Below are 26,699 nucleotides of genomic sequence, written 5' to 3'. Positions count from 1 at the left end.
CTTAAATGGTTAAAATAGTAGAGTCTACTGAACAGAACCCCAATAATAAAGTCGGCACTGTTAATGGGAAGTTTGCTACAAATAAACAAACTGTATTAACTTTAATTGTAGCTACAGCTTTTGTAATGTATCCCAGCACAGAGCTAGAACTTCTGAGTGACACCATGTATAGCCCCCAAACAAAAGCAAAATTAGGACATTTAAATTCAGTCACAAATAACATTTATTATCAAAATAATCTTCCAAATTATAAGTTTATAAAAATAAGTTTATCTGACTCTACATAAGACTTCAATGTAGGATAATAGGATATTTTTATCCTATTTCAGATATGCTAGGAAGAGAATAATGTACTCAGTATATTTTAACCATTGTAAAAGTGTTGCTCATGATCCTTTAATTATACCAATGTATATTATTTCATTGAACAGAAATGGATCCATAGTTTTAACTATAATATAGTGATCTCTTCCTCCAGGAACTTGAAGTGAAATTCTCACGGAAATACAATTTCACAAATGTTACAAATATATACCAATATACAACTAGAGTAGTCTGTCATTTAGTATTTTAACATTGTTTTTAAAATCTAGCTCCATGCTACTTTCTTAAAAAATAAAAAAGCAAACAAGCCTGTCCCAAATAATATAAAAACTCTACATTTCTCTAGAAATGCATACACAGATCTAATAGTAAGGCCCAAAATGAGAATTACTGTCTCCGGAAGATGGAGGCGGGGGTGGAGGGGGAGGTGGTGGGGGAAGGGAGTAGGATAAAGGAAGCAGCCCATGAGGGGCCAGGTTAGATGAGGGCCAGCCCAGGTTCCCAGATGCAGGTGGATAAGGTGGTGGCACAGGCGGCGGAGGGAAGGGGAAGCTCTGCATGTCGAACACTGGAGGAGGAAAGGGATATTGTGGCAGCAAGGGGTTATCTGGACTTTGAGTCGGATATCCAGCAGTGTCCTGAGATACCATATGTTCCGAGTTATAAAACTGCTGAGGTGGGGGCCGAACACGGCAGGATTGAGGGTATCTGCCTCGGGAAAAGCCTCGTGAGAATTCTCGATTGCGAAATCCTTTTGGAGGCTCTGAAGTTGAGCCATGAGCGTTCCAGTTTTGGTGGACTTCAGAATCATCTTCACCTGGGTGGAGGGGGAGAAAAGCACAAGGTTCATTTTAATACACCTAAATCTGCTGCAAATTTCTATTTTCAACCTCTAGTGTAAGTTTTATGATGTAAAAGGCATAAAATCACTGCTCTTAAGTGAATCTAACAGGTCAGTGGTTCAGGAAAAAGTCTCAATGGACAGAAAACTTGCATATGATAGCCACTAATTCCTGTTAAAACCACAGAGAAAAATCAAGCACAATTCCCAAGGAAGGAGCCTGAAATATTCCGCTTCCCAAGCTGTACCGAAATGCCTCAGGGTAGGTAGTGACAGAGCCTTGCCACATGGGGAATCTCAACTTCTGCTTCCCTCAGGTCAGCAATATTCTTCCAGCTCCCACAAGTAGGGGAAACAGAGGCACTAGTGAAAAGGGGCAAGCCTATCAGCACCAGGGTAGAACTAACCAGGCTCAGGAAAAGAGAAACCTCAAGAAAAACAAACGGCAGTTGGGTATAAGCACACAAGAAACTCACTAAGACTGCAAGGCTCTTCCCTTAAAGTATCAGCTGGGAAACACTCTAAATTACAGAGAAAGCCCCATTAGGAATGGTCTATGAAAAAGCCCTATTAAACCAACTTCAGAGGAAAACAGGGAAGACCTTTTACAAAGAGGATTCAAGATCAATGCTGCCTGGAGCAAGAAAGAGCCCATGAAAACTCAGGAAAGAGCCAAGAGACCAAAAAGAGGCTCTGACTCAGAAAAAGGAGTCTTTGAGTTGACGGGTGCTCTTTTTTGGATCTCTCCTTTCTAAAGAAGTCCACATTCTTTCTGAAACATGGCTTTGCTCTCTCCCTTTTCATGTTTCTCTAAATAAAACTACTTTACTTCTCTATGTAACTCCTCCAGAATGTTATTCTGAGGCCCTGGAAACCAGAGTAGAGAGAGACGAGGACTATACTTTTCCCTCCAAAGAGGGATCATGTGATCCAGCTTAAGCCCAAGGCTCCCTCAGGCCCTGTGAACATGCAGACCTGAGGTGCACCTCAACCATGAATGGTTGGGCAGAGCTGACTGTGCCATGCAGGTGTTCATAATCCCCTAGGCTAAGGTACTTCTAGAAAGACACTCTCCACACTGACTCTACTTCATTGCTCCAGCCACTGCCATTATAAATCACCTAAAACATTTGGGGAGCCATGTCTCCCACCTCCATTAGCTCTAGCAAATAGTCCTCTATGCCAAACAAAGATTCCCAAGTCAATGTAATCCTGGGTTTTATAACATATTACCCAAATGTTCAGGCTTCAATTCAAAAAATAAAAACAAGACTTTTTGTCATTAAAAATAAAAAAAGATTTCAAACTGTATGAAAAAAAAACTATTAAGATGAGATCAAACCTAAGTAACAAAGATACTGAAATTATCTGGGTTCAGAGATTTAACACATTAGATGGTATGCTTGCCTTGCACTCAACCAATCTGGGCTCTATCCCTGGCACTAGATAGTAAAGTCCCGAGCCCCGCTAGGAGTAATTTCTGAATTTAAAGCCAGGAGCAAGACCTCAAAATAACCCCCAAATCTATAAACTACTATAATGATATAAAATCTAAAAATACTTTATAAAAATCTATAAAATATATGCAAAATTCAGCAAAGGAAAAATCAATGACACCTGATCAAAATGAAGACAGACAGATACTTCTACAGAGAATATATAAATGGCCTATAAGCATATGAGAACTTGCTCATCCTCTTTAGAATTAAAAAAACAATGTCATCCTTACCCAGAATAGCACCAGCAACACAGTATGACACCATACATTTTTGTATGGGCACAGTAAAAAAAAAAGAGGGAAACCATAGACACAGAAACAAGATCTTATCTTCTAGGGATAAGAAGTCACTTTTTATAACAGAAGGGTGCCTCCCATCCTGAACATGTGTCATGTGGATACAACCAGATCCCAAGAGATTGGACAGTGTTAGTCCAATTGGAAACCCCAGGTCCCCAACGTAGAAATGATACAGCTCGGGGCAACACCACCAGGAACTAAGCTCCACTGGGAGATTTATAACACTACTCTGGCACCCATTGTGCCAGTTTTGATATGACAACAAGGAAAGGAAAACTTGACCTAAGACCAGGCTGTCCTATCACATCACCTAACACTAAATGGAAATGAGAAGAGATATTGTCCTTTGAATTGTGAAAAATAAGAGTTCCAACAACAGAAAACTGACTTTGACAACCGTGACTGAACAAAGCCTACCTTGGGACTAATAAGAAAAACCCTACCCTAGGCTGTAGTCCAGGACACATAAAAAACAACAACAACAACAACAACAACAAGATGTCTTTTTGCAGAGGTCCAACTTGGACAACAGAGACTGAGCAGAACCTTTGGATCCATAATATCCTAGGCATCGGCTTAGGGACTAAACAAAAACAGGAAGCAAGTGTTACAGAAGACTGAACACCACAACAACGATGGATAGGAACCTCTAGAACCTAGAGACTCTATCCTAGACCCTGACCTATAATCTGCACAAATACCAAGATCGCTAGCTACAGTGCCTTGATTTTCTCACAACCGAGAGGAAACTTTCCTGGCATCACAAAAAAGCCCTTGGGATGGGGTAATGAGTATATATGGAGCCAGGGGTTGATCCCATGATGGTATGCTTCAAAGATGGAGAAACCCTGAATCTCTTAGGCCACGGGAATTCCCTTTCTTCCCCAATGCTTACTGTGCCTATGCAAAAAAAAAAAAAAAAGTGGGGGGAACGCCAAACCCTACCACTCCAGCACCCATACTTTTTCTTGGTTTGTTTTGATTTGTTAGTTTTTTTTTTTTTTTGTTTTTTTTGGGCCACACCCGTTGATGCTCAGGGGTTACTCCTGGCTATGCGCTCAGAAGTTGCTCCTGGCTTGGGGGACCATATGGGACGCCGGGGGATCGAACTGTGGTCCGTCCAAGGCTAGCGCAGGCAAGGCAGGCACCTTACCTCTTGCGCCACCGCCCGGCCCCGATTTGTTAGTTTTTGACTTTATTTTCCTTCCCTTTTTTCTTCCACTTTTCTCATTCTTTTTCACTCTTGTGGTTATTATGTAGAGATTTATTTTTATTTTTATTTGCCGGGTCTTTTTTCTTCCATTTTTCTTTTCTTTTTTTTTTCTCTCTCTCTCTTTTCTTTTTTTGGTAGTTGTCACCAATTTTTTTTCTCCCCTTTTTCTTATCCTTTTTATCTCCAATGATGGTGGAATAGATGCTCAATCTACAACAAGCTGTAAAGTGGAGACCAGTAGCACTAGCATACTGGGGGGTAGAGGAGAGAGATATGGGATGCATACTGGGAACAGGGGCGGGGGAAGGACAGCACTGGTGGTGGGAATGTCCCTCATTCATTGTCATCATGTACCATAAATGATACAGTGAAAGATTTGTAATGCACTTTGGTCACAATAAAAAAAGAAAAGAAAATAATATACCCCCCCCCTCCAAAATGTAAAAGTCTAACAAATAATAGATAATTAGTTGGGTATATATACACAATATTCAATGCAGCCACAAGAACAAAAGGGAAAAAAGGGAATGTAGATCACTTGCGTGGAGGCTACAGAGTGAAATAAGCCAGAGGCAGAATGGCAAATGTCAGGTAATCTTACTCATTTGTATATTCACTAGTATATAGAGAAAAACAAATCAAGTTTCTGGACAGTGCCAATTACTGATCAATCCAGAGCACTGAATTACAGACCCTAGAATACCACATTTGTGTCAAGGGGTGGGAGAATGATAAGGTGGACTGGAAGTTGCACAAGAACATAGATGGGTATAGGGCATAGAGATGTTGGCGAAGTGAGGTAATGGTATGCACCAAAGCCCTACAAATTAACAAAGAGTTGGGGGGTGGGGGGAGGAGACAGGTGGAAGAATTACTCAACCAGAGTGACACTGGGACACTGTAAATACACAGTTAAACTTATTACTGAACTCCAAAATTAAACTTAAGAATAATGTAAAAAAGAAAATGGACCATTATTTCACACCATATAAAAGTGAACTCAAACTAATTTAATGGCCTACTAAATTCATAAGATCTATGTAAGAAAATCATAGGCAGAAGCCTCTCTATTATACTCACTTTAAAGGTGTTTCCCATGATCTGACACCTCTAGCAATAAAAAAAAGCAAAAATTAATTAAACTACATCAAACTATAATGTTTCTGCATAGGGCCTGAGTGACAGTACACTAAATAGGTAGGGTACTTGCCTTGCACATGGCCAGCTTGGATTTAATTTTTGACATCCATTTGGTTTCCTGAGCTCTTCCAAGAGTATTCGCAAGTGTAGAGCCAGTAATAACCCTGAGCATTGCTGGGTTAATTGCAAAAGGCTCTGCATTTAAAAGAAACTGTTCCTTTATTTTAAAGACACTTTTAATGAATGAGAGAAAATATAGCATACATCTAACAAAGGGCTAATAGCTAAGATCCATGAAGAATACACAGAATTCAGCCACAACATCACAACCAATCTTACTAAAACTGGGTAGAACAACTAAGACTTCCCAAAAGATGACCAAAAGGGATATGAAAAAAAAAGTCCATCATCACTAGTTGTCAAAACAATGCAAATTGTACCAGTGCAGATGGCTCAACTCCAAAAAGACAGAAACAAGAACTGGTAGGTGTTGGAACCTCCTTTGATAGGGTTCCTGAACACTGTGGCAGATAGAAGCCCCCTAGAGCTACTGTTCCAGGGATTCTCCTTGAGGAGATAGCATTGGAGTCACCACTCCAGAGTAAGGGAAGGATAGAAGAAAGAGGGATACCTTCTCCATATGGTTTGTCGTTTCTTTCAGGCTTGACTCTCACAGAGCTCAGGTTAAAGAAATGCCTATTGATCCTACAGCCATTACTATCACCCATTGTGATGTTCCCTAGACATCCCTAAGCCCCAGGGTTTATGTTTAACATTTCCCTGATGCCTCACATCACCCTGGCTAACCTTCTTTTATATCTTTTAGATCTCTGTCACCCTGCACATATCCCAGTTTCTCTTGCCCTATATCAACACTGTTAGATTGGGAATAAAGTGTCTCTTTCCCAGTCATCAGATGGAGGAACATTCTCAGTCCCAAATGCACCAGGAGGACAGAAGTTGAGTATCACTGGCTTAATGGGCCAATCCAGATGGGGATTCAAAAGGAAAAAAGGAATTGTAATTCAATGCTGAGACTGCAAACTGGCTGTTTCAAACAATATGGAAAGTTGTTAATAACTTTAAAAATAGAACTACTATAAGATCTAGTAACTCTGCACCTTGTATGAGAAAAGCTATGTGCATACCTGTGTATATTGCAATATACTGTCACCATGCGCCCAATGAGAGGAAATAAATTTTGGGAGGGCTGAGGACAGAATAGAGCCCTCTTCAAAACAGAGTGTAAACCTGTGTGTATTTTACACACAATGACCTGAGTTCAATCCCTGGCAACCCATAAGGGTGTCCCCTCCAGACCTCTTGAACACAGCCTGGTGTGACCTTAAAGACAAATAAATACAGAAATAAAGAAAATTTGGGCTACAAAGATAATATCAAAGCTATAACACTTCCTTGCATGTGGAGGCTGAGTCTGAACCGTGGAATTACAGAGGGCTGATTGCAGCTCTAGTGGCCTACAGGGACCCAAGAGGTGGCCTTGGATGTGCCCAGCAAACTCAGCAGCAAGTATGCTCTACAGGTAGCTCTGGGACACTGAGAATTCCTCAGTAAATACTACAAATACGAAAAAGAGAAACTATTGGCCAATATACTTTGTGATTATAGATGCAAAAGGCCTTAGCAAAATATGAACATAATTGATATATCTAAAACAAATTACCCAGTCTCACTAACTTGATGTATTCCATAAATTCAAGGCTAATACAATATTCTGAAGCCAAAGTATTTTACCTTATTAGCAAACTGATAAAGAAAAATCATGTAGTATTAAAGAGAAAACATAATTTAAAAATACTCATTCATAATTTACCAGATTTAATTTAAAAAGAGAGATGGAAATATCCTCAACCTGATAAGAAATATTTATAAAAATGTTTATTCTAATGGTAAAACATTGTTTTCGCCCACTGTTAGGAACAAAGTATGTTTATTTAACATAGTACTAGGAGTTGTAAGCGAAAGGAAATGGAAATTAAAATTAAAAAAAAACACATAGATTAGATGAGGGGAATATTGGAGGGTTTGGGGTGGGAGAGGAGTAACACTGCCCTTAACAGTAACTAATATGTAATTGTCATTAAGTGTAAAATATCAGGAGGCCTGCTTGAACAGTACAGTAGAAAGAGGTTTGCCTTACAAATGACTGACTCAGTTTTAATCCCCAGCAACCCATTTGGTTCCCTGAGCCTGAAAAGAGAGATACCTGAGTTCAAAACCAGGAGTAGGCAAAACCCCTGAGAATGGTGGCTCAAAAAAAAAAAACAAAAAACAAAAAACAAAACAAAAAAAACCCAAGTCTAAAATATCAGGTGGAAAGCTCTTAGAACGCTAGTATTAGTGGTAAGAACTCCTACAATTATAGACTATAGTAAGATCATAAGATTGAAACTAAGCATAGAAATAACAATTCTATCTCTGTAGTCTAGAAATAAACAAAGATTTAGAATTTTAAGTGCATCATTATTAAGAATAATTTTAATAAAATAATTCGTTGTTTATTTTTACTTATTTACCTGGTTCTTGTTTGAATTTTTTCCTGCCTTGAACCTGAGCTTTTTTCTTCTGTTTGGCTTCTTTTTCCTTTTCATCATCACTAAAATCTAAGGCCTTGCAGGAAGAAAAAAAAAAAAAAAAAGATTTATATGTCATAAATTTTCTAACGCAACAGTATATGTAGCTGGAAGTGTGAATAGAATAAAGCAACTATTTGACACTAACTTTGAAAATAAGATACCTGTTTCAATACTTACTATATTTCATTGTTAACTAAGCTGGATGGTAGAAAAAAAAGGTTTTACTGATATATGTCTCTGATGATTAGATTAACACACATCAGTAATTAAGATAAAAACACAATTTATGGGGAAACTTCAGATAAGTCTAAAATGACAGTATTAACAATGTCAAATACAAATATTTCCTAGTTAAATTTCTAATTTTCAGTTGAAGACTAGTTTATCATACATAAACTTGATGCCAGATGTTAAAAGAAATAGTAGTTAGAACTAAGCAATAAAAAGTGAACCATCAGATCTAACACACAGTAGAAAATTTATGCCTTTCAAAAAATTGCATATACTTATGATATAACTTCACAGTTTTTTATATTACAGGCTTTTAACAAGACTGTATTTTTATTTTTTTGTTTTTTTGAGCCACACTCAGCAATTCTCTAGGGAATACACCATCTCTGTATTTAAGGATCACCCCTGGCAGGTTCAGGGGACCATATGAGATTGCTGATGCTCGAAAATGAATCAACCATGTAGAAGGCCAAGTGCCCTTGATACTGTATACTATCTCTCTGGGCCAGCTATTCATTTTTTTTTAACAATAAAATATCAAATACCATAAGCACCATATTAAAAAAGTAAAGAAAGAATAGAGAAAAACATGGACATATTATCTAAATAAAATTCTAAACAAAAGCTTTCATAAACAGATTGATACAAGATTCAACTGGTAAGGAGAAGAATTACATGTAAAAGACTTGCAATTCAGTGTAATAACCAATTAAATGAAACAAAACTTGTAAGGGGGCAAGCATATGCATAAGTGCACATACATGCAGTTTCTAAAAATTCAGATATATAAAATATTATTAATATTAGAAATTAAAGTTAATTTTCAAAGAAAATTTATCAAACTACTTTGGGGCATAAAAGGAATCATGCTAATGTGGAATTAAGAAAAATATTTCAAATTCAATGATATTTAGAAAATAAAGATGTAGGTAAGATTTTGTTCTGCCTAGATTAAAAGCATTGAAAATTGACCTTGTACTTGCTGCTCCACATTCAGAGGGAAACTTGTCCTGGGCTATTCCAAACCCCATCGGGTAGGTTCCAACAGCCTCCACAGGGGCCTACACCATACTAAGGGCTAGCACTACAGATCCTGCCTAACCTTCTGCTGCTACTTCATCATTCCATCATAGGCAGAGAATAAAAAGAGTCAGCTTTAGCCTAATCCAGCAACATCTTCTAGGAGGAGTAACTACATACATTCACCACCTCCTAACACAGCAAGAACACTAGAGAAACAACAGGAAAAACACAGAGAAGACTCCCAAGTTCAATGACTGAGAACAATGTCATCAAAGGCAAACAACATTAATCAGCTCAGTAAATCCGCAAACACTCTTCAGTGATACTATGATGAAAGTAAGAGTCAAAATGAAAACAAATAACTATAATCAGAAATGAAAAGCAAAGCAGATCATATTTAAAAGAAAAAACTCAGTAGAAGTTCTAAATAGTAGGATAGCAGAAGCTGGTGAAAGATCAAGAGGCTTCAAAGGGATAGGGAGAACATTTCAAGAAAACAACAAAAGGGAAAAATAGTCTGAAAAGAAATGAAGAGAATACCAGAGAATCTGGGATGAGTTGAAGAGAAACAATATGAAAATCATCAGAGTCCCTGAAAAAAATGAAGGTTAATATGGTGAAGAAACAATAATGTAAAAAAATCATCAATACATATATTTCCATGAGTTGATAATTATAGGTATCAAGATACAAGAGGTCTGAAGGACCCTGGTGAAAAGAGACCCAATTAGGAAAACTCCAAGATACACTACTCGAAATGAATATCCAAAGATAAAAACTAAATACTGAAAGCAGCAGGTACAAAAAAGGAACTTACATACAAAGGAAAGCCAGTAAGACAAAAAAGTAGATCTATCAAATGAGACTTAAAAGCTGGAAGGAGATAGAGGGATATAGTCCAAAAACTTCACAAAAAGAACACTCACCAAATTACTCTACCTGGCGAATTTATCATTCAGCTTTAAGGACAGGCAACAATTTAGGGAATTTATAGCCTTGAAACCAGTTTTTCAAAAAGCTTTGAAAGAGCTTCTTAAAGGACAGGAGATTTTCCAACATATGGCACTGTGTATGGCACTTAATAATGGTACATAAGGTTTTCTTCTACTAGACTACAAAAGGCTAAAAACATGTAGCAATCTGGCATCTGAGCAACAATAAAGCAGGGAGGGTGTTTTCTTTGCAAGTGGACAATCACTCCCAGCATCTCATATAGCAGTGAGTACTGCCAGGAGTAAGTCTGAGTGCAGAGGCAGGAGTAACTGCTGAGCACAACCAGATGTGGCCCCAAAACAAAAACCAAAAACCAAAACAACATACATCAATCAAACATCTACTTCTATCAAAAATTCTATTTGTATTCTTTAGGTTTTATTAGAGGAAATAATATGCAATAAAGTTGTTATGTGCCCGTCAAGGGGGGGAAGGCTGGTATGTAAGAGGGAATCTGGAGAGACTGATACAGAAAAGGTGACACTGGTGGTAGGAATGGTGTTGTATCATTGTGTACCCAAACACCTTGGCACCATTAATGTATTTAGGCATCTAAAATAAATCTAATAAGTTGAAAAACAGAGATATTTATAAGATGAGGCCTGTGGAGTGTCAAGTAATTAAGAAATTGGGAAAGAACAGAGTAAATAATAAGTTAATTTAAAAAATAATAGAAATTATGTTTCTATCACAAAATGTTAAGAAACAATTCCTTAACAGATGAACAGAATTTTAATATTCTACTTGTAAAACGTAAGTGCAGAGCATGCATTCATAAAAACATTTATGATTTATCATTAGCTAATCCAGCTAAGACATTATATTCTAGGGGCTGGGAAGGTGGCGCTAGAGGTAAGGTGTCTACCTTACAAGCGCTAGCGTAGGATGGACCGCGGGTTCGATCCCCCGGCATCCCATATGGTCCCCCCAAGCCAGGGGCAATTTCTGAGCACATAGCCAGGAGTAACCCCTGAGCGTCAAACGGGTATGGCCCAAAAACCAAAAAAAAAAAAACAAAAAAAAACCAATGTATTCTAGATAGTATCTTCCATAAATTCGCCATTAATTACTAAATATTTAAGGATATTTATATTTTATTAAAATATTTTATTTAAAATATTAAATATTTTTTATACTTAAGAAAGTTCAAGAGATATAATAGTTCTCTAAGAGAGTGGAATAGAGTATATAGATTTAATACTATAGCAGGCAGTATTACATAACCTCCTATGGTCAAATATGATTTTAAGATTAAGTCCTACAGTCCTTTCTAAAGTATTAACTATCTAAAAAGGCATAATCTTACCTCTGGTGGTGGTTCCTGATCATTCTTCCAAGATGCATCTGATCCTCTATCTCTATGGGAAAAATAAATAAATAAATAAATAACCATTAAGGTTCTGATACACACTTAATAGTAAGAAATAACAATGAGAGAAACTTGATAACTCGTATCAGGAATGAAAAAGGAGAGATCACTACTGATATGACAGAGATTCAAAGGGTAATCAGAAACTACTTTGAAAAACTCTACGCCACTAAAAATGAGAACCTGGAAGAAATGGATAAATTCTTGGACTCTTATAATCTTCCACGGTTGAAGGAAGAGGATGTAGCATATCTAAACACCCCCATCACCATTGATGAAATTAAAACAGTAATCAAATGTCTGCCGAAAAACAAAAGCCCAGGTCCAGATGGATTCACTAATGAATTCTATCAAACTTTCCAAGAGGAACTACTGCCAATCTTGGCAAGACTCTTTCATGAAATTGAACAAACAGAAACACTTCCAAATAGCTATTATGAAGCCAACATCACCTTGATACCTAAACCAGACAGAGATGCTACCAAAAAAGAAAATTACAGACCAATATCACTGATGAATGCAGATGCAAAGATCCTCAACAAAATCCTGGCAAATAGGATTCAATGCCTCGTTAAGAAGATCATCCACTACGATCAAGTAGGTTTCATCCCAGGAATGCAAGGCTGGTTTAACATCCGTAAATCTATCAACATAATACACAACATCAATAACAAGAAAAATAAAAACCACATGATCATATCAATAGATGCAGAGAAAGCATTTGATAAGGTCCAACACCCATTCTTGATCAAAACTCTCAGCAAGATGGGAATGGAGGGAACCTTTCTCAATATAGTGAAGGCCATCTACCACAAGCCAGTGGCAAATATTATCCTCAATGGAGAAAAAATGAAAGCCTTCCCTCTAAATTCTGGCACAAGACAAGGCTGTCCTCTCTCACCACTCCTATTCAACATAGCACTGGAAGTACTTGCTATAGCGATTAGGCAAGAAAAGGATATCAAGGGAATCCAGATAGGAAAGGAAGAAGTCAAGCTCTCACTGTTTGCAGATGACATGATACTCTACTTAGAAAACCCTAAAGACTCTATCAAAAAGCTCCTAGAAACAATAGACTCATATAGCAAGGTGGCAGGCTACAAAATTAACACACAAAAATCAATGGCCTTTCTATACACCAATAGTAATAAGGATGAAATGGACATTAAGAAAACAACCCCATTCACAATAGTGCCACACAAACTCAAATATCTTGGAATCAACTTGACTAAATATGTGAAGGACCTATACAAAGAAAACTATAAAACTCTGCTCCAAGAAACAAGAGAGGACACACGGAAATGGAAACGTATACCCTGCTCATAGATTGGCAGGATTAACATCATCAAAATGGCAATACTCCCCAAGGCATTATACAGATTTAATGCGATCCCTCTAAAGATACCCATGACATTCTTCAAAGAAGTGGATCAGACACTTTTGAAATTCATTTGGAACAATAAACACCCTCGAATAGCTAAAGCAATCATTGGGAAAAAGAATATGGGAGGAATTACTTTCCCCAACTTTAAACTTTACTACAAAGCAACAGTTATCAAAACAGCATGGTATTGGAATAAGGATAGGTCCTCAGATCAGTGGAATAGGCTTGAATACTCAGAAAATGTTCCCCAGATATACAACCACCTAATTTTTGATAAAGGAGCAGGAAATCCTAAATGGAGCAGGGAAAGCCTCTTCAACAAGTGGTGTTGGCACAATTGGATAGCCACTTGCAAAAAATTGAACTTAGACCCCCAGCTAACATCATGTACGAAGGTAAAATCCAAATGGATTAAAGACCTCGATATCAGCCCCCAAACCATAAGATATATAGAACAGCACATAGGCAAAACACTCCAGGACATTACAGGCATCTTCAAGGAGGAAACTGCACTCTCCAAGCAAGTGAAAGCAGAGATTAACAGATGGGAATATATTAAGCTGAGGAGCTTCTGCACCTCAAAGGAAAAAGTGCCCAGGATACAAGAGCCACCCACAGAGTGGGAGAAACTATTCACCCAATACCCATCAGATAAGGGGCTAATCTCCAAAATATACAAGGCACTGACAGAACTTTACAAGAAAAAAACATCTAACCCCATCAAAAAATGGGGAGAAGAAATGAACAGACACTTTGACAAAGAAGAAATACACATGGCCAAAAGACACATGAAAAAATGTTCCACATCACTAATCATCAGGGAGATGCAAATCAAAACAACGATGAGATACCACCTCACACCCCAGAGAATGGCACACATCACAAAGAATGAGAATAAACGGTGTTGGCGGGGATGTGGAGAGAAAGGAACTCTTATCCACTGCTGGTGGGAATGCTGTCTAGTTCAACCTTTATGGAAAGCGATATGGAGATTCCTCCAAAAACTGGAAATCGAGCTCCCATACGATCCAGCTATACCACTCCTAGGAATATACCCTAGGAACACAAAAATACAATACAAAAACCCCTTCCTTACACCTATATTCATTGCAGCACTATTTACCATAGCAAGACTCTGGAAACAACCAAGATGCCCTTCAACAGACGAATGGCTAAAGAAACTGTGGTACATATACACAATGGAATATTATGCAGCTGTCAGGAGAGATGAAGTCATGAAATTTTCCTATACATGGATGTACACGGAATCTATTATGCTGAGTGAAATAAGTCAGAGAGAGAGAGAAAAACGCAGAATGGTCTCACTCATCTATGGGTTTTAAGAAAAATGAAAGACACCCTTGTAATAATAATTTTCAGACACAAAAGAGAAAAGAGCTGGAAGTTCCAGCTCAACTCAGGAAGCTCACCACAAAGAGTGATGAGTTTAGTTAGAGAAATAACCACATTTTGAACTGTCCTAATAATGAGAATGTATGAGGAAAATGGAGAGCCTGTCTAGAGTACAGGCGGGGGTCGGGTGGGGCGAAGGGAGACTTGGGACATTGGTGATGGGAATGTTGCACTGGTGATGGGTGGTGTTCTTTACATGACTGAAACCCAAACACAATCATGTATGTAATTAAGGTGTTTAAATAAATTAAAAAAAAATAAATATAATAATAAAAAAATAAAATAAAAAAAAAGAAATAACAATGGGGAGGAAAAAAAAGAAATAACAATGGAATAATTTAGCATTCTTAAGAGACACAATGGAGGGGCCAGGCAGATAGTGCAGCAGGTAGGGTGGTTGTCTTGTGTGTTACAGATCAAGTTTGTTTCACAGAACAACTTACAGTCTCTGAAGACCACCAAGAGTGTTCCCTAAAACAGAGCCAAGAGTAAGCCCTGAGCACATGGGCCCCCATATGCAAAAGACACATGGGGACAGCAAACTTACTGATTACAACTATGTACCAGAACTTGATACAACAGTTTTCAGGGACACATATTTGCTCCTTCTATAAATTTATTATTAATAAAGAACCTCAAATTTATTTTTTGTTGCTTGTAAATTATAAGTTTTTTTTTAAAAAAGCTGCTAAATCTATAAATGTAATCCAATAAAAAAAAGCAATGAAACTCAATTCAGAAAATTTAATCCCAAAATGTATTATTTGTGGTAATAGCATGTGTTAAATCCAAATGTGCTTATCATGTTATTTTTAGAGAAAAGATAAATAATTGCTATCTATAAAACCTAATAACAAATTATAGCTTTTAGAGATGCTCTTAGGAAAATCAATTCTTTGAAATACAACTATCAGTTAGCTATGATAATCACCATCACTGATCAATCTTCCTATAGTATCAATATAAGAGAAAAAAAGTAAATAAAGTACTTACTGCTTAAGTTTTTCTGTGAATATATATTGGGTGAAGTCTTTCATTGATGGAGCAAAATACATGGTTTCCTTTATTTTGATACCTTTACTCTCAATATGCTCTGAGGAATTAAACCGTAACACATAAAATGGATGTGCAACAGGTCCAAAAATCTCAAATATCTATAAAGTAGAATAAGTTAAAAACATTTAATACATAAAACAACTTGAAAAGTTATTTAAAAACATTGTTAATTTATTCCTTTTAAGGATAATTTTCATCAAGGTTAGACCAATAAGTTTATTTATATTTAAGTAATTTGTTTATATCTATGTGGTTCTTACTGATTATCAAAGATTATGGCATACCTTCTGCTTGTATATTTAAAATAACTTTAACAAGTTTGTTGTTAAAATTCAAATCACTTGAAATGTCAATGATTCAAATTATGAGGCTTTGCTTTCATTAGTCAACATTTAAGTTGTAAGCATGAAGAACGAAATTTAGTATCTTTTAAGAAATAAATTGCTCTATTTCATTTAGTCCTTTGATATTTTCTAATTTCTACTACAAATAGATCATTTTTGACATTTTCATAGATTAATACTTATGAAATTATACAGGAAAACTTTCTAATTTCAAAAGTAGATTTTTTTAACTATAGGTTACTTATTTCTCAATAACCAAAATTGCCAGTCTTTACCCTTGAAATAAAATAAATGCTTTTAGCACATATACATTATTTCTAAATGATCTTACTCATTCTTTTCAAACAAGATACCTAAATCCGAAATAAACAGATGGGAATACATGAAGCTGAGAAGCTTATGGACCTCAAAAGAAATAGTGACAGGATACAAGAGCCACCCACCCTGTGGGAGAAACTATTCACCCAATACCCATCAGATAAGGGGTTAATATCCAAAATATACTGGGCACTGATAGAACTTTACAAGAAAAAAACATCTAATTCCATCAAAAAATGGGGAGAAGAAATGAACAGACACTTTGATAAAAAAGAAATGCAAATGGCCGAAAGGCACATGAAAAACTGCTCATCACTGATCATCAGGGAGATGCAAATCAAAACAATGATGAGATACCATCTCACACTACAGAAATTGGCACACACCACAAAGAATGAGAATAATCAGTGCTGACGGGGATATGGAGAGAAAGGAACTCTTATCCACTGCTGGTGGGAATGCCGTTTAGTCCAACCTCTATGGAAAGCGATATGGAGATTCCTCTAAAAACTGGAAATTGAGCTCCCATTCGACCCAGCTATTCCATTCCTAGGGATATACCCTAGGAACACAAGAATACAATACAAAAACCTCTTCCTCATACCTATATTTATTGCAGCACTATTCACAATAGCCAGGTTCTGGAAACAACCAAGATGCCCTTCAATAGACAAATGACTAAAGAAACGGTGGTGTACATATACACAATGGAATATTATGCAGCCGTCAGGAGAGATGAAGTCATGAAATTTTCCTATACATGGATGTACATGGAGTCTATCATGCTGAGTGAAATAAGTCAGAGGGAGAGAGAGAGACGCAGAATAGTCTCACTCATCTATGGGTTTTAAGAAAAATAAAAGTCATTTTTGCAACAAACCTTAGAGACAATGAGAGAAGGGCTGGAACTTCCAGCTCACTTCATCAAGCTCACCACAAAGAGTGGTGAGTTGCAGTTATAGAAATAACTACACTGAGAACTACCATAATCATGTGAATGAATGAGGGAACTGGAAAGCCTATCTGGAGTACAGGTGGGGGTGGGGTGCGATGGAGGGAGATTTGGGGCATTGGTGGTGGGAATGTTGCACTGGTGAAGGGGGGTGTTCTTTACATGACTGAAACCTAATCACAATCATATTTGTAATCAAGATGTTTAAATAAAAAAAATTTAAAAAAAAGAAAATATGTCACCACAAACTGATTTTAGTGTATTGATTGTTTTTGTTAATTCCTTTTACCATTCCTTTAAATTTTTTTGTGCAAGGGATATAAAATTTGTTATCTGCCTGCCAAGGGAGAAGGCTGGGGTAGGAGGGAACTTGGAGACATTGGTGGGGGAAGGAGCATTGTTGGCAGGATTAGTGTTGGAACATTGTATGCCTGAAACAACTATATTATGGATAATTGTGTAAATCACAGTGTCTTAATAAAAACTTAAAAATAAAAAATAAACAAGATACCTAAATCCTAGAAAGAAAACCTTCTCTAATGATACACAAGCATATTATAAAACAAGACTACAGATAGTAACCACAGGTTTTTCCAGACTGTTTTCTGTTATTAAACATTTTCCATCAAGCCAAACTGTACAGTCTTCTATTGTTCTCCTTTATTTTATTTGGTGGAATGTGGCCTAAAAGTGCTAACGTCTAGCAATGAGGTACTGCACACAGGCTCAGAGGAGGGAGCTATAGTTATCAGGTCCTAAGGACTCAGGTACTCTGGACTAAACCTAGGGCCTCTAGCACTTCATGTCTCAGAGCTACCATCTCCATGGTACATTGCTTTCTTTTGCTCTTTCTTTTGGATGAAAGTGGAATATGCCATACCCAGCATTGCTCAGCAATGACTCCTGGCTCTATATTCAGGATTCAATCCTGGCAAGTGCACAGGGAACCAATCATATGTGATGCCAGGGACAAAATTCAGGTCAGCTACATGCAAGGAAAGAGCTCTACCCACTGTAATATCTCTCCAATCCCCCATTGCTCTCTTGTTTTTTTTGTTTTGTTTTTTTTTTAATATATATATCTTTATTTAAACAGCTTGATTACAAATATGATTGTAGTTGGGTTTCAATCGTGTAAAGAATGCCACCCTTCACCAGTGCAACATTCCCATCACCAATGTCACAGATGTTCCTCCTCCCAACCCCACCCTCACCTGTACTCTAGACAGGCTTCTACTTCCCTCGTTCATTCACATTGTTATGATAGTTCTCAATGTAGTTATTTCTCTAACAACACTTAACACTCTTTGTGGTGAGTTTCATGTAGTGAGCTAGACTTTCCAGCCCTCCTCTCTTTTGTCTCTGAGAATTACTGCAAAAATGTCTTTTATTTTTCTTAAAACCCATAGATGAATGAGACTATTCTGCGTTTTTCTCTCTCCTTGACCTATTTCACTCAGCATAATAGATTCCATATACATTTTGTATAGGAAAATTTCATGACTTCATCTCTCCTGATGGCTGCTTAATATTCCATTGTATATATGTACCACAGTTTCTTTAGCCATTCATCTGTTGAAGGACATCTTGGCTGTTTCCAGAGTATGGTTATTGTACATAGCACTGCAAGGAATATAGGTGTGAGGAAGGGACTTTTGTATTGTATCTTTATGTTCCTAGGGTATTTCCCTAGGAGTAGTATAGCTTTATTGTATAGGAGCTCAATTTCCAATTTTTGGAGGAATCTCCATATAGCTTTCCATAAAGGTTGAACTAGGCGGCATTCCCACCAGCAGTGAATAAGAGTTCCTTTCTCTCTACATCCCCACCAGCACTGCTTATTGCCATTCTTTGTGATGTGCGCCAATCTATGTGGTGTGAAATGGTACCTCATCATTGTTTTGATTTGCATCTCCCTGATGATTAATTATGTGGAGCACCATTTTTCATGTGCCATTTCCTCTTTGACAAAGTGTCCATTTCTTTTCCCCATTTTTTGATGGGGTTAGATGTTTTTTTCTTGTAAAGTTCTGTCAGTGCCTTGTATATTTTGGATATTAGCCCCTTATGTGATGGGTATTGGGTGAATAGTTTCTTCCACTCAGTGGGTGGCTCTTGAATCCCTGGGCACTATTTCCTTTGAGGTGCAGAAGCTTCTCAGCTTAATATAGTCCCATCTGTTCATCTGTGCTTCCACTTTTTGAGGAGTGCTGTTTCCTCCTTAAAGATGCCTTTAGACTCAATGCCATGGTCTCTTGTAAAACCTTAATTTGCATCATATTTTTCAAGGATATAAGTATTTTTCATAAATGTGATTTTGGTAGCTATAAGAGACTTTATAGATCTAGTCCAGTTTAATAATATTTTACCCTTTGGTCCAGGACCCCAGACTGAGCTGCCAGGATCAGACACGGGCATGCAGTGGTACTCAGGCTTAAGATGAAGATAGAGTTCAAACTTGCTTTAGGCACATTTTAAGCTACACAGTCATCTTTCTGCCACATTTTTACCAGGGCTTGCAAAGAGCTAAACTGTAAGGATCAAACTAGCAAATGCAGGCAGCATATGATTTGAGCTGGCAGAATCATACTTGCCAGGCAGCTGAGCTTAAGCCATTGAGCCAGAATATGAGTCCCTGCATATCTTAGTTACTTGTCTTATATTCTGTTTCATTTGGGTAGTCTCTAATTCATTCAGTAGAAATGATGCCATAATCAACATGCTTATAAGTTCTCCAGAGTTCAAAGACTCTGTAGGAAAATAATACTAATTCTGCATGGAGTTATTAAATTGATACTATTATGAGCATTGTAAATTACAAAGTAACTTTTCCAATAACTTGATTCATATAAATTTACAGCATTAAAAGTATGTTTGATTATATCCTCAACTGTTCATTTATTATAGTAAATGTTCTCATTTTATCTTCTCATATCCCATTTCTTCTGGAGATCTGATTAAAACAATTCTCAAAGCAATTAAAATGTTAATGTATTCTATAATAGCATCAACTGTATCAGAAACTTAAGCTACTTTTCCTAAATTCAAAAGCAAACAATTTACAGAAGTAACAAGAATTTTCTATGAAAAGAGTTGGGTAAAAAATGGTAAAGCACTTCCTATCAGAATCTCAAAGGATAGAAGGTAGATGTGGGGTGTGTGTGTGTGTGTGTGTGTGTGTGTGTGTGTGTGTGTGTGTGTGTGTGTGTGTGTGTGTGTGTGTGTGTGTGTGTAATGCGTGTGTATGCATGTGTGTGTGTCTGTGTGTTGCAGCACTATGCTTACCTTTTTAAACTCTTAACTCATAACCAATTTTACTTTTAAGACTTGAAAACAATGTGCAATATTTTTCACTTCACTGATAAATATGGACAAATTTGGTTAAATAGGACAGAGATTAAAAAATGTTAAAACGTTATGTGAGGCCAGGAGTGTGTGACTCAGTGGTAAAACATAGCTTTGCAAGTGTGAGAACTGAATTTGATTTTCAGCAGTGTGACTAACAACCCAGAGCTCTAAGATCTGAGCACTGAGCAAGGAGTAAGCCTACTCACAGCCAAATGTGGGCAAAAAACAACAGGAGTTGGAGATAAAGTACAAAGGGGCAAGATGCTGCCTTGCATGTGACCATCATCACACGTAATTGATTCTATGGTGACAGAAGCAGGATTAAGTCCTGAGACCAATGGGTGTTGTCACAAAACAAAACAAAAATAAATAAATAAAAATCAATTAATTAAAGAAATAATTTAGAGAATGTTTAACCAAAGTGAAGACTTTTCCTGTACCACCTCTCTCTAAAACAAATTTTCTTCCAAAAACTCTCCTTCACAATCATATTCAATAACTGCCAGAAAATAGAAGTCCTAGACTCCAATTAATTTTGCCTCTTCTCCTTGGCAATCCCAAGTGCCTCATTTCTCTTTGATATATTAGTCTCTGACTCTAAAATAGTACAAGATGGCATAACCAAGATAAAATATGATCTCTTTTAATTGTATAAAAATAAAACTGCATGATAGAAGAGATAAAATGGAAGGTTATGTGTGACAACACAAATTTTAAACAAATGCTATTTCCTGACTATATAGCTTTTCCTAGAGCAAAAAATGGAAAAACATTTTTTGCTTCACTGGGAAAAACTAAAAAATACAGAAAGTTATTTCTCTTAATAAGAATTTTATATTTTATTTTGTTTTCAAGATTTTATTTAACAATATAATTTACAAAGGGCAGAGCTATGTAAAATGGGAGAATTAAATCTTGCTTTTCTGCCAGAAAATGAAGACTATATTTTCTTCAGATAAATGCTCAGAATCCTATTTTTTTTTGGGGGGGGGGGGAGGTTGTTGGGCCACACCTGGTGACGCTCAGGGGTTATTCCTGGCTATGTGTTCAGAAATTGCTTTTGGCTTGGGGGACCATCTGGGACACTGGGGGATCGAACCACAGTCCATCCTAAGACAGCAAGTGCAAGGCAAAAGCCCTATTACCTCTCTGGCCCCCAGAATTCTTATTTGCTGGGTAAAAAGTGTGGTGTTCCATGTTAAGGGTGGACAAGATGTAAGGTTATATTCTTTATAAAGATGTTGATAGAGTAGCAAACTTAGGGGCACAAGGAATCTCTGCAGCAAAGAGTTCCTACTTTTCAAGCATGGGTTGATGGGTATGAATTCCAGTTGACCCATATTGGCTGAGCTAAATTCCTTCAGCTTGGCTGTGTGGGCCCCTCGTGCTGCAACAGAAACTGCACTCTCAGGCATGATGCTAGGAACAAGTAAAGATGCTAAAGCACCACAAATATGTATGCAAGTATGTATGTAAGTAGAGGAGCAAATCTCTGCTAATGCTATAACTGAAGCACATGGATTGCTTCCTTGAATTACACATCCTTGGGCAAGCAGTGTAGCCATGTTCACAAGCACCACAACCAGATGTGCAACCCTGGAGAGCATCATGAGCAAGAGTGTACAACCCTCAAATCTTTACAACTACTTAGATGAAAAGTGAAGAGGAGATAAGTAAAAATACAAGAGCCCTAATCTTAGATGAATTCTAAAGTACACATATTCGTAATTCCACAGGGCAGACTGGAACTTCACTGCTAACATGGAAACTCCTTTTCATTTCCACCTAAGTCTTGGTAAGACCTGAAAGTTTTGAAAGTCACAACTCAAAAGTAACTTAAATCAAAACAAGTTAAGAATTACTATATTATAAAAAGTGTCTTGTACTAAACTCTTAAGTAACTTGAGTGTAGGAAACTGTGTCTTCTGTGTGGCATTGCCCAGAAAAGTACATGGCATTTGGAGAAACTGAATGAATACTCAATGACTCAAGAAATAAGTAAAACATAGCATTAAATCAATTTACAGACTGAGTTGATATAATGAAGAAAATAAAGAGCCTGAAATCTCAAGAACTCTAAAATGCTCATTTATCAAAATTAGTCAATTATTTTATGACAAACTTCAGTTAAGAAAATTAATCAACAAAGAAACAGCACAAATCATAGGATTTGAAATTTTTACAAACCTTTCCTGCTGCATGTCGATCACTTTTAAAAATTACAGTGTCCTCATTAACTGGAGGAAGGTTAGTTTTAGATTCAATTATAACTGAAAAATGAAGCAAAACATTATTTCAATTCTTAATCAGAACTTTAATAAAAATTCTGTTTTAATATTCTGAAAAATTTGTAAATGGTAAAGTGGGAAAATATGCACTAGTACAAGATCTTTACTTCCAATCTGGACAGTTCTGAGGAAGTTTCTTCTGTGTCTTTTCTGTTTGTTTTAGGGCCACATCTGGCTGTGCTCACTGTCTATACTCAGAACTCACTAAGAGCAGTGCACAGGGGACCATATAGTATGCAGAGGATAGAACCTGTTTTGGGTGTGTGTAAGGCAAGCACCCTACCCATTGTATTATCTTTCTGGCCCCAGTATTTAACAAGTCTTTTCTATCTTCCAAAAATAAAAGATTAAAGAAAAACTAGTGCTTGTAAAAGAATCTCAAGAGTACAAAATCACCAAATATCTTTTCACTTTTAGGTTCTGATTTGAAATTTTACGTACTTTTTTGTCCTATGTTTATTTTTTTTTTTTTTCACTATTTGGGCCAAATTTCATTAGATTAAATTTTAGGCTTCCTAAATAAGGTAGTATGCAATAGTAGTCCATTTTGATTTTCATTCATTAAATCTTTCTTCCCACTAGTAGAAGAGGAATGAGAAATGAAAGGAGTTACCCAAGTAAGTCAATGAATTTTCCTTATAATGACCAAAAGGGGCTGTAGAGTTAAGACAGGGATTATGTAAGGCAGCATCTGCCTGACATTTAATCCACCACTATTAGATTTCAGCAACAAGAAGGAAAGAAAATAGGAAAAAGAAAAGATAAAAGGAGTAGGGAATTGGGAAAGGGAGAAAAGATTATTTTTAAAAAAAACAATAGGCACTCTGGTGCTGCATGTGATACTAGAATGATGCAACCATGATAAGTATGATTAACAAGATTGTAAATCTTGTACCTCAAAAACTAATTTCAGCTTAGTGAAACCCATATCACAACTCAAGCCCACAAAAGTATAAAATTAACTGATATGTGGGGGGTGAAGTGTGGATGACTAAGTGGGGGGAGACTAAGACATACCAGCAGCAGTACTCAGAGAACCATGTGGCAATAAAAACTGCAAGACAGGCCTTCAGCATGCTTACAGTCTACTGACCCAACTCTCCAGACCAATTTGTGTCATTTTAAGCAACTAAATTGATAATAATTTTAACAGAGATAGAAAGTGAAAATAGTAAATAAAATTCTATAAAATCTTCAGTTAACACATAAATAATTTTTACTAATGATCTAATTATATCAAAGAAAATTCACTAGTCATACAAAGTCTGATCTAATTATCAGTGCTTGTTTGGATATGAATGGTAATTTTACTAACAAAATTTTCTACATACCTAATTGTTCAATAATACTTGAAACCATTCCAAGAGGCTTTAATTCAATATCTTCAGGCAGGATAATAGTAAGTTCTTCAACAGATGGAAGTTCCTGAAACATATAATAGGATTGATTACACTCACTCTAGCTTCAATGATTTAACTTTAAAATAGAGGAACAGAGCTTCCCTTTTAGTGCTCTACACATTTCTGAAGCTAAGCATTGTTCTTACCTTCTCTTTCTGCTGTCCTTTTTATTACATGACAACATTGTGCCCAACTCAATTATCTACCTACATGTCAGGAACAGAGATTCTTATCCAGCAGAGTAAGAATCTAAGCCAAAAGAACTATTCTAGATTTTCCAAACACATTTAAACAAATACGATCAACATACAGTTAAGAAACCCAAATTAAAAGGAAAATGTCTACAATAATTTTCAGAGGCATTTCATATAAAAAGAAACATTTTTTTTTTATCTCTATGACTTTTCCACAGAAGAAGAGGCTCTGAGCAGTCTGGATTGTCTTAATTTAAATGGCTGTGATCACTTTCTTCCTGGGATTATGTGAATAAAGATATTTGGTCTCTTTAGGTAAAAACATAAAATTCCCTAGAAAGAACTTTGGCTTCGGTCCAGAAGGTATAAAGGCATTATCTCAAATCTTTTCTCTCTAGGTAAAAATCTAAATATCTTGGGGCTGAAGCAATAGCACAGCGGATAGAATGTATGCCTTGTATATGGTCAACCCAGGTTCATTCCTGGCATCCTATATAATCCTGAGCCTGCCAGGAGTGATTCCTGAGGGCACAGCCACTGGTGTGACCCCAAAACAAAAAAACAAAACAAAAAAAAACACAAATAAACTGAAACCACTAAATATCTTGGGGGTCAGAAAAATAGCTCAAAGAAATGGTGTCGACACAGGATCATGGGATGCAACCTTGGAGACCACTGCCTACTCTGATCCTACATCACCATCCAAGCCAGGCCCAAGCACTGAACCAGCAGGCAGTCACTGCTGGGAATGCATAGCAGGGAATAGTCCCTAAACTAGCAGCACCATGAAGAAAAATCTAATAATACTATTGAAATTAGGCTTTACATTAAATCAAACTGCTGGAGTCAGATAGATTCTATAATATATGAGATATGTAGCCCACCCAGGATTGATCCCTGGCATTCTACCTGGTACCCCAAATGCTACCTGGAATGGCTTTTGAACACAGAGCTTCTGATACTCTTATTTAAAACAAAACAAAAAAGAAATAAACAACCCTCCTTATGCCAAATCACGCTTACCCTTATAAATGAGCCATGTCTATTGCCATGGAAATGGCCTGACTTCACAACTAATATCAGAAGAGATGCCAAACAAAGCCAGTTATAATCACTGGTGCATGAGTTTGGTGGCTGAAAACTCTGGGGACCCCAAAGGGGAAGATTCCCTACCCTGCCTAAGTCACAGCAGCTATGCCACACCCCACAGTCATCACCATACAAATGGCCCAGCTTCACTGCTTCATGACTAATCTCAAGCCAAGCCAATGAAAATTCCAGGTACACACTAGTACATAATCTCAGAGCTAAAAACATGGTTTCAGAGGAAGGAGGTCAAGGTAAGAAGTGTCCAAGTTTTACAGATTCTGGAGTTCCTTATTCCACTTTCAAATTCCACAGTAAAAGCACAGAAAATGGGAAAGTAGCATAGAAGCCAGCCAAGCTCAATAAGAAAAAGCAGTAACACAAAAGGCTCAGCAAGCAAAAGCTCAGTAAATCCTCAGGCAATGACTTTAATAACCTCAATGTGAGATATAACAATTTTCACACATTTTCTTTTACTGAAGTATTCTTGGATAAAGCATAAGCCATTTTGTTGTAACAAGCAATATAAATTATTCTGTGCCTATAAGGGGGCAGGCTTGGGGGAGGTAGAAAACAGGGAATGTTAGTGAAGGGAAGGTCAGACTGGTAACAGAGTTCATATTGGAACAATGAATGCCTGAACCAAATAACAATATTATACACAGCTTGGTAAACAACAGTGTTTAAAGCTTAAAATTTTTAATTAAATTTAGAAATATTTTTGTAATTTCCCTATTGAATATTTGCCTATTTAGTCCATTTGCTAACTATTCTTATGAAGAAAGGCAGCGCTTCACTTTATCTTTATTCACGTAATCAGATCAGTTATCCCAACATGTTAAGTAATCTATTTGTTCTCCAAATTATTTGATAGGCAAATTTCAACATAAACTAGTGTATATTATATTGAAATCTCTTGATTGGCCGTGGCAAACTGGGCAAAATGAGAACCCATCGTTGGATGTCATTTTCTCTCCCTTAATTACTAAGTGACAGTACTGCATGACATCATAACCTAGAGTAATCACTCTTCAACAAATTATATGACTGCTTTTCTTCTAAATACTACACTACTGAACAAATATTTATCTGCTGTTTCCCCACACAGACTTAGACATATTAGTCTCTCTTACTGCCATAGTAGCCATTTGTTTGGTATATAAATTTATTAAATAAACAGACTTAACTTTCATCTGTCTAAGTAAAACAAAAGCCTCAGAAGGGATCAGTCTTTTCCCATGAAAGCAAAAATCAGGAAATGAAAATAAAATTTTGGGGGCTGGAGCCAGCTCAATGGGGGTGACCATAAGTTTTGCTTACAGGAACCTTAGGTTCAACTGTCGCACTGCTAATATCCTGGGCACTGTAAGCCCCAAACCCGCACATA

At 36.9% G+C, this 26,699-nt stretch overlaps 1 protein-coding gene across 1 annotated transcript in view; it reads right to left on the bottom strand.

Annotated features, from left to right (window-relative positions):
• Nucleotides 1–475: 475 nt before the first annotated feature.
• NAF1 (nuclear assembly factor 1 ribonucleoprotein) overlaps nt 476–26,699 on the bottom strand; it is a 39,887-nt gene continuing 13,663 nt past the window's right edge. Inside the window, exons 3-8 of the mRNA XM_049770267.1 lie at nt 23,964–24,057; nt 22,532–22,614; nt 15,320–15,480; nt 11,467–11,518; nt 7,854–7,947; nt 476–1,141 (exon numbers count right to left, since the gene is read on the bottom strand). Of these exons, the coding sequence (XP_049626224.1) occupies nt 687–1,141; nt 7,854–7,947; nt 11,467–11,518; nt 15,320–15,480; nt 22,532–22,614; nt 23,964–24,057 (939 nt within the window). The 3' untranslated portion in view covers nt 476–686. The remainder of the gene's footprint in view (nt 1,142–7,853; nt 7,948–11,466; nt 11,519–15,319; nt 15,481–22,531; nt 22,615–23,963; nt 24,058–26,699) is intronic.

Source organism: Suncus etruscus, chromosome 3 (genome assembly GCF_024139225.1).
Source record: "Suncus etruscus isolate mSunEtr1 chromosome 3, mSunEtr1.pri.cur, whole genome shotgun sequence".
In the NCBI taxonomy this organism is placed as follows: Eukaryota; Metazoa; Chordata; class Mammalia; order Eulipotyphla; family Soricidae; genus Suncus; species Suncus etruscus.
The sequence above is the reverse complement of the archived record's forward strand: the minus strand, read 5'-3'. Positions and strand labels throughout refer to the sequence as shown.